Genomic DNA, 16,724 nt, shown 5'->3' on the forward strand with positions numbered 1-16,724 from the left:
GTGTACTGTAGTCATAACCAAGTACGTTACATGCTGTTCTTTGATCATCTATATTCGATCACAGATGGTTATAATAAGTAATTACTGCCAGCTGACTGTTATAATGAGTAATTAATGAGCTATATAAATCATCTTGAATCTTGAGCAAGGGCACATGAATGCTGACGTATAGAACTTCATCGTAGATGATAAATGCATAATAAGTTGCATCAGATAGATGTTATATATATAGACACACACACCAGAAATCAGATATGTAACCAGTGGCGGATCCATAGTGGGGTCAATGGGGTCGCACGACCCCTTGGAAGCCATGGAAACAACCTGTGAGACCTCTTGGAGCTGCTGGTGCGACCCCTTGGGGCTGCATACCAAGTGTTCGACGAAAGTCCTCGGCAGTTCGCTGGGCTGGTTGAAGAAGACGAAGACGCTCACGCGTCTGTTTGATTTTTGAAACAGCTTGGGCAAAACAACGTTGTTTGGGCCCAGGAAAATTTTTTAAATGACCTGGCCAAAACGACGTCGTTTTGGGCCAGGTTTGAACAAAAAAAAAATGCCCGGCGTGTCCTGGGCAGGTCTGAACAAAAAAAAAAACCAACCGTGTCCTTTTCAGCCATATTTTGCACAGAACCGAAGCCCTCGAATCCAAAATCCCCAAATTTCTTTTGTTTTCTCCTCCTCCAACCCTAAGTTCCAAACTCAATCCTCCCCAAACCCTCAACTCCATCTCCTCCCTTGCTGCCGCCATTAAGGTGCCTTTGTGTTGCCGTCATCGTCACTGTGGTGGTGGTGCCACCAGCTTTGCTCTTTGTATTTGCTCATTGTTATTGTGAAATTTCACAATTCAAGTAAGTTCTAAACCCTATGTATGATATATTTAATTTAATTGAAACCTAATTCATATTTATTTTGATTATATTGGTGGTTTGTTTATATTGTGAGTATTTATTTTGAATATTTTGTATATGTAGAATATATTTAATTTAATTGAAAATCAATTCATATTTATTTTGATTATATTGATGGTTTGTTTATATTGTGAGTTTTTATTTTCATTATTTTGTATATGTAGAATGCAAGATGAGATATTTAATTTAATTGAAATCCAATTCATACTTATTTTGATTATGTTGATGGTTTGTTTATATTGTGAGTTTTTATTTTCATTATTTTGTATATGTAGAATTTTGTATATGTAGAATGCAAGATGAGATATTTAATTTAATTGAAATTCAATTCATATTTATTTTGATTATATTGATGGTTTGTTTATATTGTGAGTTTTTATTTTCATTATTTTGTATATGTAGAATGCAAGATGAGATATTTAATTTAATTGAAATCCAATTCATATTTATTTTGATTATGTTGATGGTTTGTTTTTATTGTGAGTATTTATTTTGAATATTTTGTATATGTAGAATTATTATGGAACGGTTTTTTAAGAGAAAGTCACCATCGGGTTCGGGTAGTTCGAATAATGTTGATAGTTCAAATACTGTTGGTAGTTCAAGAACTCCAAGTTCAAGACAAAGTCAGTTAGATGGTGTTTTGGGTAATCTTGAAGTGGATCCTGGATTGAGAACTCGAATAATAGATTATGATGCTAATATGAGAGATGAGGTCCGAAAATCATATCTACAAAAAGGACCTTGTCAACCTAGAGGTCATAATTTCCCAATAACTAATATGTCGGGAATTAATCGACGCTTCATTCCCCAATGGTTTGATGAGTTTGATTGGTTGGAGTATAGTATATCTAAAGATGCGGCATTTTGTCTCTATTGTTATCTCTTTAAAACCAATTTTGCACAAGTGGGTAGTGAAGCTTTCACTGGAGATGGATTTAAGACTTGGAAGAAAGGGAGAGAAAGATTTAAGATGCATGTTGGACCGGTTGGGAGTGTTCATAATAAGGCTAGAGAAGCTGCTACAAATTTTATGAATCAAGCTACACATATTGAAATGGCAGTGAGCAAACACTCCGACCAAGCTCGTAAGGCTTATTGCACATGCTTGAATGCATCAATCAAGTGCACTAAGTTTTTATTGCGACAAGGTCTTCCTTTTCGTGGCCATGATGAAAGTGCCACTTCAAGCAATAGGGGAAATTACTTGGAGTTATTGCAATTCCTTGCAGATAATAATGATAAAGTTAGAGAAGTTGTGATGGAAAATGCTCCGGGGAATCTCAGATTAGTAGCTCCTAGCATTCAAAAAGAAATTGTGAATTCATGTGCCCTTGAAACACTTGATGCTATCATGGATGGTCTAAAAGATAGATTCTTTTCAATATTGGTGGATGAAGCACGTGATGTATCGGTGAAAGAGCAAATGGCTATGGTGTTGCGTTATGTGGATGACAACATGCATATAATTGAAAGATTTGTGGGTATCCAACATGTTGCCAACACTACTTCAAGTTCACTAAAGGATGCTATTGACACATTATTTTCTCGCAACGATTTGAGCATTTCCAAGCTACGAGGACAAGGTTATGATGGTGCTAGCAATATGAGAGGTGAGTTGAATGGCCTTAAAACAAAGATATTGAGAGAACAACCTTGTGCATATTATGTTCATTGATTTGCTCATCAACTTCAACTAGCTCTTGTTGCCGTAGCAAAGAAGAATATAGACATTGCCTATTTTTTTGCAACGGTTAATAATGTTGGAGCATCTTGTAAGCGGCGTGATTTACTTAGAGAGCAACTTCAAGAAGAGCTTGTGATAGCTTTTGAAAATGATTGTCTTATAACGGGGCGAGGCTTAAATCAAGAAACAAGTCTCAAACGTGCCGGTGACACACGATGGAACTCACACTATGGTACCTTGATTAGCATCATTTCCATGTTTTCATCCGTGGTTCATGTGCTTCAAATGGTTATTGATGATAATCCCAATGACAGTGCGGGTGAAGCAAATAAGTTAATGAGAGTTATACGTACTTTTGAGTTTGTGTTTCACCTTTTCTTGATGAAAGTCATATTAGGACTCACAAATGATTTGTCACAAGCATTGCAAAGGAAAGATCAAGAAATTGTGAATGCAATGGCTTTAGTGAAATCATGCAAGGAAAAGCTACATTGGATGAGGAATAATGGGTTCGATGCATTGGTTGATGAAGTATCTTCTTTTTGTGAAAAACATTATATTGATGTTCCTAACATAGAAGAGGCATTTATACTTCCAGGGAGGTCAAGGCGTAATGCTCCAATAAAGACAAATCGTCATCATTATCGTGTGGAGCTCTTTATTTATGTCATTGATGAGCAAATTACGGAGTTAGAGGATCGCTTTAATGAGGTAAATACCGAGTTGCTTATTTGTTTGGCATGTTTGAGTCCGAAAGATTCATTTGTAGCTTTTGATAAACCAAAGTTACTTCGTCTTGCTCAATTTTATCCTCAAGACTTTTCGGATGAGGATCGTTTGGCACTTGAAGATCAACTTGAGATTTATATTCATTATGTGCGTTCCAGTAGTGATTTCTCTCAATTGGAAGGGATTGGTGATCTTGCAAAAAAAATGGTGGAGACAAGGATGCATCAAGTATTCAATTATGTATGCTCATTACATTGTCTTTGGTTTTACCAGTTGCAACTGCTTCAGTGGAGAGAGCATTTTCTGTCATGAATATTGTTAAGGGTCCACTTAGGAACAAAATGGGAGATCAATGGTTGAGTGATAGCTTGCTTGTTTATATTGAGAGAGATATTTTTGCTTGTATTGAAAATGAAGCTATAATGCTTCGTTTTCAAAATATGAAACCTCGTCGTGGACAATTATAACTTGTAATATTGTTTCCGTTATGAATTATGAATGAAAGTACTATGATTTCATTTTCAACATGTTTTTCCATCCTAAATTTTTTTTTGGACTTTTACACTATGACCCCTTGTGGTAAGATTTCTGGCTCCGCCACTATATGTAACCATGTAATAATGTTATATTTTTCTGAACCACGAGCAATTCTACAGTGACTTCAAACACTCTCCATGCCTCTATGTTTTTTCCAACCAATTGAGTTTTGAGATGCTCAATTTGTATCTAAACTCCAGTAGTTTCTGTTCCATTATTTCTTGATGTTTTTAATATTGATTCCTCTTTTTATCTCAGACGTCGTTGGATATATTGTAAATTTCACAAATCGGTAAGCAATTTTATGCCTTAATCTTTGTTTGCCTGATCTAATCCATTTTCAAGGAAAACTTGCTAATTGATATTTATTGTTTCCTTAATTTCTCAGAAAGAATCGCAGAAATATTCCTCAATGCGAACTGAGCTCAACGGGGGGGTAGGTTTCAGAATATCTAATTCTCTTTAATCTAGACTTCACAGTTCACATTTGTGTTTTGCTATGAACCCATTCTGTATAATATGTTTTAGTTTCTTCAAATTGGTCCTATAAATTGTTTGCTTATATACATTCTAATACTACCAGGAACTTGAGAACAGCATTAAGGAGTCCCTCGAATTCAGAAGGAATTTATTTGGTTGATCCTCTAACATAACAAACTCAGGCAAGACTAAGCAGCCATTGAAGCTATTGTCCGTGGAGGGGCTAAAAAAGGCGCTAAGGTTTGTCATAGACAGCATAGGCTTTATATATAATTATATATGTGTGTGTGTTTATATATATATTATATATACACACATATATACAGTTGAACCAATGCACCCAATGCTCTTTACTTGCCAATGGTAGAATGCCTTATCATTGTATAAATTTTATGGTATAATTGTGTATTAGTGTAAACAATAATTGGAGAATTGTTCTATTTATTTATTTATTTAGCCAATCAGGAACAATTTTTGTCTTAATTTATAGGTAGAAGTGGTCAAAGAATTTGCTGCTTTCAAGTTTTCTTCTATTTTTCATCATGTGCTGCACTTTGTGATTGCCTTGAAAACTTTGAGAAAGATTGAAAAATTGTACATGCTTCCGTAATACGTTTATCTATTTGATTAAGAATTTTAAGAAAGAAGACAAAGAGGTGGTAGAATCCATCATATTCTAAACTATTTTAAGTTACTGAAAGAGATTCAAACTTGTATGTAAATAGACGTTTAAGTTGTCTTGACAATTGATTTAACCGATGTTTGCATTGAAATATCATAATGTAAATGTCATTAAGGATCACAATTCCAAGCACAAGCACGTAGGTCGACATTGCTCTAGGTTTTTACATGCTTGCAAATTACAAATTAATCGTATGTAATTTTCTTGGACTAAACGAATCGTATGTAATTAGCAATTGATTAGGGTCTTAATTAAAGGTGGAAGGGACCAAGGTATCTTGATAAGGAGCCAGATGTAAAGATGTTGATTGGAGACTAGAAGCAGCAGGAGGGCGGGTTATTCATGCACATGCACTCATGAGTGGGTCCCATGTGCTACTCAAATTTGTATTGATTTGCATTGTAAGTGTATTAAGCTTAGTTAAATAATCAGATCAATGGGATTTTTCCACAAAGTTTACTATTTATTAAATAACATTTAGTGAAGAATCTTCCTCCTTCTTCTTTCTTTTATTTTTTTTTTAATTTTTTTTTTTTAAATAAGAGCAACATCTTCTTTCACTTAAATTGATAGGGACTGAGCCTAAGGGTTTGGTCACCCAAACAATTGATAGCTACCTTGTCACTACATTTGTCTTGATAGGCAAGGGGTTTTTTTTTCCAATCTTGTGTTTGATTAAGAACAAATGTCGATAAGATTTAAACTCAAAATATTTAGCGAAGTAAAATTTTTATACCATTATACAAAATCGACATTTGATACCAATAAGCATGCTTGAATGTATCATAATTTTTTTTATCAAAATGAAAATTTTATTCATCGATGATGCAAAAGGCTTGTAGTGCTAATGTTTAAGAGCATTTAGGCCATCTCTAACCGAAAGCTGGCTAGAGAGCTCGTTTCAGCCCTCTGGTCCTCCAAAAAATTAATATTTTAATGAACAGTATAAGGTCATATTTCTTACCATCTCCAACTGAGAGCCAAAGAGCCATAGGGCCAAACATATTATTTAAATTTAAAAAATATAATAACTTAAATTAAATGCACATTTACCATCTCTAATAGGAAACTTATATTTGGGGCACCCATTATATTTGTCCCACATCGACTATGGGAGAGGTTTGAGCAATCAAACATGCTTATAAAAGCAACATCTCTACATAGAACCAATCACCTTTATGGTCTTAATTAAATATTCTTTTTAAATTTTTGACCTTAAAAAAATTCAAAAATAACGGGTAGCTGACGTCAACTAGCTATTGAGATTCAAAATTTTCAGCTCGACCCAGGGTTGGCTGGCTGGCTCATTTGGGCTGGCCAGTTGGCCCTTTGGCCCTTTGGCCCTTTTTTGTCCAGTGAGGCCCACGAGCTCTTTGGCCTGACCCTCAGTTGGAGACAGTTTTATGACTATTTTCGGACTCTAGCCCTCTGGACTCTTCTGTTGGAGATGGTCTTACTTCTACGACCGAAGTCCTAAGTTTTTAATTAACAAAATCAAAACTACAATATCTCACAAGAAGAGAAGTTCGTGCGTACAAATATTGCAGCTTATTCCGACTCAAAACAAATAAACTGAAAACGACTTTGAAAAAACCGTTTGCTCCTTATTTCGATTCAAATGGAGCCTCGGTTTGTTTTTTATTTTCTTGACTTGAAGGCAGGAATCACAACAAACAGAAAAACATAGAAAAAGGAGAGAAAAAGGAGAGACATAACCACCTAACTACAAATTATAAAACAAAACTTTGAATCAAAGCAAATTAGCACTTATTGTGGAGCTGGTGATCAGTCCTTCTCCCAATTCAAAATTCAAATCATTAAAACCGACCACCTAAAGTATGTACTTAACTAATTACTTAAATTATGATTTAGATAAAGAATGTTCATTTACTTCTTTACCTTCCCCACATTGTCTCTCACTAATTTACTTTTGATCCTTTTTAAAAAAAAAAATAATTGTTTTCTCAAACATTGGTTCATTTAGCATAATCTATGAAGTGCCATGACAGGGCCTGCAACAAAACTTTATGCTAATATATATCAATATATTCTATAAAATGTGTGTGGATATCTTTCAACAAGTATGATGAGTTGGGTGGATTGGCTATTAACCGTTCAACCACCAGGAATTTAATAGAAGGAATTGCTTCGTTGCAGAGCCAGGGAGTATGATAAGATCAAATCTTCTGCATTTAAAATGAATGTGGTCCTTTTGTGACCTTAACTAATAACTAACACATATTTATATACTTAAATTTTCTTAATTTTATTATTATAAATTTAATATGTGTCAAACAACAATTAGGTGCTAAAGATTTGATCTCGAGCATGATGAGGTCAATAAACTGAAACAATGACCATTCTCACTCCTTTTTTCAAACTAGAAATGATTTCCGCACTTTCCTATAGATTTCTGCATTCTTCTTTTATTTTCTAGTCTTACAATTAAATAAATCAAAAGAAAATCAGTCGCCAAAAACAAGAGAAATAGTGCAGAAGAACAAAACGGAGAGTGTGATCACTACCCTCCCTCTTAATTTTCTAGCTACTTTGCTTTTTTTCCCTCATAATTAGTGCACATTATATTTGGTCACCTTGAAAGCCAAGGATCCCTACAACATTAACCATACACCCCCACCTAATTAAGTATTTTCCATATCTTTGCTTCAGAAGAAAGCATGGATGGTACACTGAAAATCTTCACATGAAAATTAAAATTAGCATTGCAAAGTCCACTATAAAACTTGTCAACATCCATCCTTAATGCCATTTGAACACATGCATTCAGATCTCAAGATATTCATACCCATCTTATTCATCTTCTTTAATTATGTAACCAACATATCTGCAATGGACATTTTTATCGGTGTCGTTTTAACATGTTTTAAGAGCATTTTTAATGGGAGAAGCTAAAGCCAGTTTTAGCTCTTCTTTTACATTACTGTATTGAAAAAACGAGATGTAAAGGAATTTACGGTTCGCTTAGTTAAATGGAGATTCGTCACTAAAAAAAGTAATTAAATCGTGGTAGATCTCCATTTACACCCAATACTATAGATGCTCTAAAGCATGGGTTGGCTATGCTCTTTTGCCTAAATATATGCATTACTTAAGGCTGTCAGGTCAACTGCCTAGTTCAAGTTTGAAAATAAACACGACCGCATATTTTACAGGAACTTTAACGAAAAGTTTTCGGTACTATTTACTTTAACGAAAAGCTTTCGGTATTGTTTACTTTAACGGAAAAATCATATTTTTACACTAAAATGTCACTATTTATTTTACCCTTTATTTTGTCATTTTCGTTAAAACTCAAAATTTTCAAACATTTTTAATTAGTTTTCTCTATTTTATAACTAGATATGTAAACTACAAACCTAAACAATACTTTAATTGTTTAATATTCTGCCCAAAGAAATGGAAAAGATATTGTTACTTGTCTCTCATCTTTGCAGAGAGTGATATTATCATTCTCTTAAATTTGCATATGAAGCTGATAGACTATGAACGAATAGTAGATAATTAAATCAAATTTACAGTTTGACAACATAAGTTATCAATAAATATGTTGGGGTATGTATCCTTAGAACGAAACAAAATTACTTCTTTGGTTTGGATTTGGACACTGAAATAAAATCCATCAAACATATTTGTTAACAGGAAAAAGAAAAGAAAAGAGGAAGATGGAAGAGACAGAATTGCCATGCACGAAGCACAGCTTTTTAGGGTTTACAACTCCACATGCAAATTCTGGTACCAAGTTGGATGGTATAACCCCACACAGAATAAATGGATCAAACCTCGAAATTCAAATTAATAGCCTGGCTATATTCTTTTGTTTCCCCAATAGGTACAACGTCTCGCAAGTGAACCTTTATCAGTGAAGAGTAGTATTGCTCTTGCATCACGACGTGAATTCAAACTTTGATGACTTTTTAATCTAACAAATTTATCGTTTAATAAAACAAAAACAAAAAAAATAATAAATAAGTACAACTAACTACTTCTTGTAATCTTGTGATTTTCTTTTGAATCTCTTGAATTAGAAGGTACTCAAGAAGGCATAAGAGGTGTTTTGTTGGTGGAGTTTTACTGAGTTCCAAAGAAATGTTGGAAACTTGAATTGGGACTTTGATTGGGCAACATTTAGTGCGTAACAGTCACATTGACATACAAATTTACGTATTATAATATAAGTGGAACACTGAATACATAAGTCTTAATTCTATATATAATATTGTACGTGTGTTATACGACAGTGTGAAAGTTACACACAACTTCACGTGACAGTGACAGTGAGACGGACACAACAGAATTTACTGAATTGGGATATCGAGTCATCGAGGTGCACAGTAATACATTAATATCATACTCTTTTATTATAGCTGGCAAGAGCTGGCTCTTTTAGGCCCAGCCCCCTTCATCTTTCCCTTCCCACCCGTCTCTCTGGGTCTCAAAACTTGTCTGGATTCTGGGGATTAAAGAAATCAGAAACCTCTGCTGAATTTTGGATTAGGGTTTTTGTGGAAGCACAAGTAAAGAAGGAAGAGGCAGAGTTGGGTGGAGAATGAGTGCCTCCAGGTTCATAAAGTGTGTCACAGTTGGGGATGGAGCTGTGGGAAAAACCTGTATGCTCATCTCCTACACCAGCAACACTTTCCCCACGGTAAACTTCTCTTCTTTTCTTCCTTTTCCGTTTGATTGCTGAGAAAGTGAAGGAAAAAATGTGAAAAGTTTGAGTCTTTGAGGTTTGTCTTTAGTTGGGTTTGCTTAGCTGAGCCCAGTAGGGTTTTCTGGTCACTCAATGTGGGTTTGCTGCAAGTTTCTTGAGCAAGTTTCTTTCTCTTTGTTTGGTTTCCAAGAAAATGTGGGAGAAAGAAAGAAAAGCTTTGTTTTGTGTATTGTGTTTCATCATTTGTGTTTTCACACAAAATCAGGAAATGAGAAGAAACTTGATTCTCATGATTTGATTGGGGGTAGTTGGTGTATTGTGGTAATTCATGCTAAATTCAACTTCAATTTTAACGCGAACAATTTCCGGCTTTTAATTTATTAAACTATTATTTTCAACATTTTTCAGTTTACCCTCTATTTGGTATGTAAAGTATTACAAAGAAATCTTGTATTTCACATCAAGTTTGAGCTCTTGTGCTTGAATTGAAATGATCAAAATGCTTATGTTGAAGTGCAGAATTTAGTAGGAGTTCTTGGTTTTGCCCATTTGACTTTGACCATTTCTTTGATTTGCCATTCCTTAACCAGTATCTAGTCTTATCTCACAATTAAGCCAAGTAACTGAGTTGAATGTTGAGCTTCGATAAATTTCATGTCTACAGATTTCTCTGCTTACACAATTCCTTGATTGATCATAAATGGTGAATAGACACCTTTCTGCGTTATACCTGTTTAATAGACTATACGATTGCTCGGCGTAAGGTGCTTTTTGTGATTCAAAAAGTATGGCATGCATGTAACTTTGAGAGTTTTCTCATATAGATTTGCATTTGTGTGATTGTTAAAAATTTCAGTACTTTTGTTTTCATATGTTTATTTATTTATTTCTGTATGAGATTGACTTTTCAAGAGATTGATTACGATTTACTGTCTTCCATTGTTCTGGGGAACAGGATTATGTGCCAACTGTGTTTGACAATTTCAGTGCAAATGTTGTTGTCGATGGGAACACCGTTAATTTGGGGTTGTGGGATACTGCTGGTAAGTCCAAAACAAAACAAACATTCCTTCCTTTTGTCTTCTTCTAAAGCTTGGATCTCATGTTTTAAATTTGTGAAACAGGGCAGGAAGATTACAATAGATTAAGACCATTGAGCTACCGTGGGGCAGATGTATTCCTACTTGCATTCTCTCTCATAAGCAAGGCCAGCTATGAAAATGTTGCCAAGAAGGTAAGACAAACTATCCACAGTCAATTCTTTCGTTTCCACCACCCTCTTCTTTCATCTACTATTGTATGATCATTGATGTCTAAGTTCACTGATGAAGCTTTCTTTCTTTCCTGCTTTAATGTTTAGTGGGTTCCTGAGTTGAGGCATTATGCACCTGGTGTTCCAATTATTCTTGTTGGAACTAAGCTCGGTTAGATCTCTAGAATCTCTCTACCCCCTTGCTTTCCTTTGTTTCCTATTACGCTACTCCTGAGTTGTGATTACTATGAGTTTTGACTTCAATTGCTCTATTATTCTGTAGTTTTCTTTTCCCTATGAATTTTTTTCCTAGGGTTGTTGCTTACCTAAGAATTCTTGGTTGGATCCGATAGGGTTCATTGCATACTTCAAGATCGAAAGGGATGGTCAATTGCATCTTTTGTGTTGATTGTTTCTGTTTTTTGTTACACTCTCTGGGTTGCTTTTTCATGCAATCTATACTTATTTATTAGCCTTTTTTTAGAATGTCAATGGATTCTTATGATAAAAGCTTAGCAAAGGTTACAAGTTTAATTTTGAAGAACCTTGTGACAGCTTTCTCTTTGTAATGGCACTAAATTGTTTATCAGCAGGTGCTCTTTGTAAACCCCCTTTCCAATCAGCATTTAAATATGTACATATGTTGGATTTACATGTGCATTTTGAAATACAAAGATTTGTCTGATATCATCAGGATTGCCTCATCCAATCATGTCTTGGTTATGTTGCCGTAGTGTCCACATGTACTCTAGTAAACATCATGTTATATTGCAGTAGCATACTGGATGTACTCTTTATCTTTTCCGTCACTCATCCTTTGCTTTTCATGACTGCTATATTTTATTGTTGTAGATCTTCGAGATGACAAGCAGTTCTTTGTAGATCACCCTGGTGCAGTGCCAATTACCACAGCGCAGGTATTTTCTGGTGCAACATGAATTTACAGTCGCATATTTCTTTGCTTAACTATTACATCAATCTTTTCTTTTTCTTTTTTTTCTCACAAAGTCTGGCAACTAATAGGATAAAGACCTGATTTTCTACATTTTTTTTGGTTTCTCATTTGGGTTCCTTTTGAAGGGAGAGGAACTAAAGAAGCTGATTGGGGCTCCGGTTTACATAGAATGCAGTTCAAAAACACAGCAGGTTTGTAACTTCAATTCAGATTAGTTTAGACCGATGGGGAAAGTATGCATTGGTCTAACATTGTTTGCGGTAAATACTCCTTTGTGAATGCAGAATGTGAAAGCAGTCTTTGATGCAGCCATTAAAGTGGTTCTCCAGCCACCAAAGCAGAAGAGAAAGAAGAGAAAGGCACAGAAGGCCTGCTCTATATTGTGATTTGTGATTGTCAGAAGAAAGTGCGACCAATTAGCCATTTATCCATTTATCTTTCTCAGCCCCTGTGCTATCTTTTTCCGCCTGGAGGAAGCCGCAGGCTGGGAATTGTAGTTGCGACTGACAGGTGTAGGAGCACTCTTTACGTATGCATCAAGTTCTTTGTTTGTGCTGTCCTTGCAGTGTTCTGATTTGTATATTAGTGCTTTGCATTACGATGTTAGTAACATGCAGAAACCTCTTCTCTTCGGGTTTGATTTCCCTAATGTATTGTCTCTATATAGTACTGAAATTCTACTTTTTAAGCGACGATAATATCCACATCGTGTAATCTGATTTAGTACACTTCAAAATTCAAGATTATGTATATGTATTATAAGAATCATGATAATTTTTCTTGCAGCCTTGAATGTTAGTGTGACAATGCTCTCTCTCTCTCTCTCTCTCTCTGTAATGTATATATGCGTCCGTATGAACATGTACAAAAATCTCTGTTTGTAATGTATGTGTCTGTATGAACATATACAAAAATGTTCAAGTGTGGTCCGTGAGAGGCTGGGCAAATGACCATTTTGTCATTTGTTCGGCCTCCCACAATTTTCAACGCGAATGTCCGCACCTAAATTGATCTACAGCCCATCAACTTTGGAATTGTCCCAGAAACTCAAGACATGAACTATTTGAGGCTAAGCACGAATATATCTTTTAATTCTTTTGGGTGGTAGGAAGCATCTGCAGAAATTTTTTAAGAGCTACATGATGTTATTAGGACGACGTAGCAATCACACCGAAAAGTTCTTCCAACTTATGCACAAGTAATCAAATTTGCAGCAAATTACATGTGACATAAAGTTAGAATTCTGTAAACAGAATAATGACTAGAGATTTGTGACAGCAAATAATATCTTTGAATTTTTTGTGCTACATTTCACATTGATGCGACTCTCTTGATTCTTTTGCTTTTCAACTTTTGTTTCTGGAACTGATTCTGTTTCCCACTTTCATCAGCCCGCAGTATGAATTCATGAACCTCTCCTCCAGGTCCACCACCACCACCACCCCTCTCATTAAATACACCACGACCTCCTCCCAACATAAACCAACAAGCTTCAGTTTTTTGGAAGTGGTTGAATTGAATGGCCTCAAAGAGAATATTGAAGGAGCTCAAGGACTTGCAAAGAGATCCACCAACTTCATGTAGTGCAGGTAAAAGAAAAGAAGAAATTATTCTTAAATTTTCTATTCGAGCGGTATTCTAGTCAATCTAATCTGAACTACAGGTAAGGTGTTCGAACTTTGGTGAATAAGGAGTACACTGTTCTAACCAACTTGCATACACCCAAGTATGAAGAAGAGAAGAGATTAGAAGTATTTGTAATTTTTATGGTGTTGTTTTCTTCTTTGTTCAGGTCCTGTGGCTGAGGACATGTTTCATTGGCAAGCAACAATAATTGGTCCAAATGATAGCCCTTATTCTGGGGGTGTCTTCCTTGTGACTATCCATTTTCCACCTGATTATCCTTTCAAACCTCCAAAGGTATGCAACAAGAAAATTCCACAAAACTCTTGTTCTTGCATAATTTTGTCACCCTTCGGTGAAATGTTTTCTTGTCAGACTTTCTAGTAACATAAGGCATTTATGTTTCAAAAGACGTTTATATTGTCATCGTCAGATTGTCTAGCAACATAAGAAGTTTAAGTTTCAAACTGTATAGTGTATGCTAAGCTAAGATGTTTATATTGTCATGCTGTGGGTATGAAAGATTGATCATATTGTTGTTACTGCTTAAACGTCTGTCTGGTTTTTGCAATATGACAATATAAGACCGGCAACAGAAAATACCCAAGATCTTAGTCTTTCTACCAGCTAATTCAGTAAGAATCTGCAGGTTGCCTTCAGAACTAAAGTGTTCCATCCAAATATAAACAGCAACGGCAGTATCTGCTTGGACATTCTCAAGGAGCAGTGGAGTCCAGCACTCACCATTTCCAAGGTAACACACACAATTTGAGTTTTCTGTTGATTCATATTTAAGCTAACTTAGAATCTTAATTTTTTGAGACAAGTTGAAAACTTTCGTGTCAAGTCACACATAAGTTAGACGATAGTCGGTGGCGCTCATCTTAAATTATTGTTTTGATTGAAATCTAATTACTGATAATCACTTGATTAATGCAGGTTTTACTGTCCATATGTTCATTGCTGACCGATCCAAACCCTGATGACCCTCTTGTGCCTGAGATTGCTCGTATGTGCAAGAGTGACAAAGTCAAATATGAGTCAACGGCTCGGAGTTGGACCCAGAAGTATGCCACTTGTTAATTAAAACCCTAATCTTATTTAAGTGATTTACCTCCTCTTTTTACTGTCAATAATTACTGCTTCTGTTATGAATGCTGTGGTCCCAACTTGTAATCTGAGCTCCTTTGCTTGAAACGAATATATATATATATATAGCTCACAATCAATAAATCCAATTAATGAAATAATCAAGGTAACTTTTATTAGTAACTCTTGCTCGAAAGTTTTGAAATCAGCACACAAACAAATAATATCGATTGTAAAAAAAAAACAAAAAACAAAAAATTACCAGAAAATAAGGATATGAAGATTGTGGGATCATGATTTTTTAGGGCCAGAGTAAGGCGATTGAAAAACGTATACTTTAGAGGTCCGATCATGGACTCAACAACTTTGATTGGGTTGAGCTGCTCAAATGGATGCGATGATGCCATCACATCCAGCTATGCTCCGAAAAGGTAGCGAAGTCCACTGACTTTGCTGAGATTGACCATTTTTGTTCCGCAAGACACAAAAACCTAATCCAATTAGGATCAAATGATCGTAATGGTTTTCTTTTGATGAAAGGCATACAAAAACTTCATGCACTAACTATTTCACCAGATATACGTCTTACAATCTATCACTCGAATATCGATTACCTTTGCTTGTTTCGGTATTGAAAAAATTCTTAAAATGAGGTAACTGTATGATTTTCCAAGGTAAAAGAGCCCCTAACCAATTCGAAACAAAAATAAATAGAAACATAGTTCCAATAAGGAGAACCCATGGACCATATTCTTCTACAATATGAGTTTTGCTCACGTCCCGAATGAATTCAAGGACATATTCAAAGAAATTCTAACCGTCAGTAGGAATGGATAATACCTTATAGCTTCACAGTTACATGTCATTTTTTTATTACTTTGGGTATCTCATTTTCTATTTTTATTGGCATTACTATAGTGGGATTTCAAAGAAATGGGCTTCATTTTTTAACCTTCTCATTACTCGCAAGAGTTCCACTGTCGTTAGAATAAGATTAGATGACTGATTAGATTACTAGTTTGTTTAACTGAGGTTCCCCGCCTAAGTCCAAGACTATAACTCAACAGCAAGCTGCCTTTACTTGGCTTCAAGTCCAACTGAACTAAGAGCGCTTTATTATCAAAATAAATATTTTGTAACCCCAATTTATCTTGTAACTAATCCCTACCCCTCCCTTCTTTTTTTCTTTGTTTTTTCTTTTTTTATTTATTCTTTCTACGAAAGCTTTAGAATATTATTTTCAGGCACTAGAGCGAAATTCATTCCTACCACAAGCTTTTAATAATATGGTCGTGATATGTCATTACGTGCGACTATCTCCACTATAGAGAGATGAATAAGATATTCTGACATAGCGGCATCTTGATACCATCGGAAACGGTAAAAAAAAAAATCTAAGGAATCAAAAAAATTGAAAATTTGGATTTATGTCCAATGGATCACACCCACCAAGAAAAGTATTTTGTTTTGGTTCGACATGTAATCATATATGAAATGGCAGACAATATAAATTTAGCAACACTTTTCCCCCATGATCCATTGCAGGAAAGGGATAATCTAGAACTTAGAGTTGTAAATTATATACTTTATGGAAACGGTAAACCAATTCGGGGAATTTCCGGCACAAGTATTCAATTAGTTTGGACCTGTTTACTATTGAACTGGGACCAAGATAAAAAAAAATTCTTCTATCGAGGAGGCTTACTCGTCCTTTATTGAAGTAAGTGCAAATGGTCTGATTCAAGATTTCCTAATAATCAACTTAGTTTGGTCACTCAACACTTGTACTCTTTACCTGCTTAAGTGTTCATAGCACAAGACTTTACTACTCAAGCTGCACTATATACTCATCACCAATACATCGCATGATTCATCATGACATGGGCTTTTGGTCGTATCTTGCCCAGATCGATAAATAGAGTTGAGGTTATAGTTTACCGAATAAATTGATAAGTCGGGCATTCCCGACCCACCAGGTGAAATCGATGGTTTCTTGGTCACGACCGGCTAAAGCTAAAGTTCTTTACTATATCATCAATTCAATATAGATCGCATAGCATATATATTATATTATAATATAATATGTTTGTACCATACTTGACCAATCCCG

General features: G+C 35.2%; 3 protein-coding genes across 3 annotated transcripts; all 3 read left to right on the forward strand.

Annotated features, from left to right (window-relative positions):
• The first annotated feature begins 1,881 nt into the window (after positions 1–1,881).
• LOC126622675 (uncharacterized) lies at positions 1,882–4,501 on the forward strand. Its single transcript, XM_050291425.1, has 4 exons — positions 1,882–2,521; positions 2,609–3,306; positions 4,250–4,297; positions 4,445–4,501. Exons 1-4 carry the CDS (start codon positions 1,882–1,884, stop codon positions 4,499–4,501), a joined length of 1,443 nt encoding a protein of 480 aa, XP_050147382.1.
• A 4,911-nt stretch (positions 4,502–9,412) lies between these two features.
• LOC126624761 (rac-like GTP-binding protein 5) lies at positions 9,413–12,687 on the forward strand. Its single transcript, XM_050293869.1, has 7 exons — positions 9,413–9,689; positions 10,651–10,738; positions 10,820–10,929; positions 11,056–11,119; positions 11,800–11,864; positions 12,028–12,093; positions 12,187–12,687. Exons 1-7 carry the CDS (start codon positions 9,591–9,593, stop codon positions 12,286–12,288), a joined length of 594 nt encoding a protein of 197 aa, XP_050149826.1. The 5' UTR covers positions 9,413–9,590; the 3' UTR covers positions 12,289–12,687.
• Positions 12,688–13,131: 444 nt separating this feature from the next.
• On the forward strand, positions 13,132–14,797 carry LOC126624762 (ubiquitin-conjugating enzyme E2 28-like). The gene is made up of 4 exons (XM_050293870.1): positions 13,132–13,491; positions 13,695–13,822; positions 14,175–14,279; positions 14,465–14,797. The coding sequence occupies exons 1-4, from the start codon at positions 13,422–13,424 to the stop codon at positions 14,606–14,608; spliced, it is 447 nt and encodes a 148-aa protein (XP_050149827.1). The 5' UTR covers positions 13,132–13,421; the 3' UTR covers positions 14,609–14,797.
• Positions 14,798–16,724: the final 1,927 nt, after the last annotated feature.

Source organism: Malus sylvestris, chromosome 5 (genome assembly GCF_916048215.2).
Source record: "Malus sylvestris chromosome 5, drMalSylv7.2, whole genome shotgun sequence".
Classification (NCBI taxonomy): Eukaryota; Viridiplantae; Streptophyta; class Magnoliopsida; order Rosales; family Rosaceae; genus Malus; species Malus sylvestris.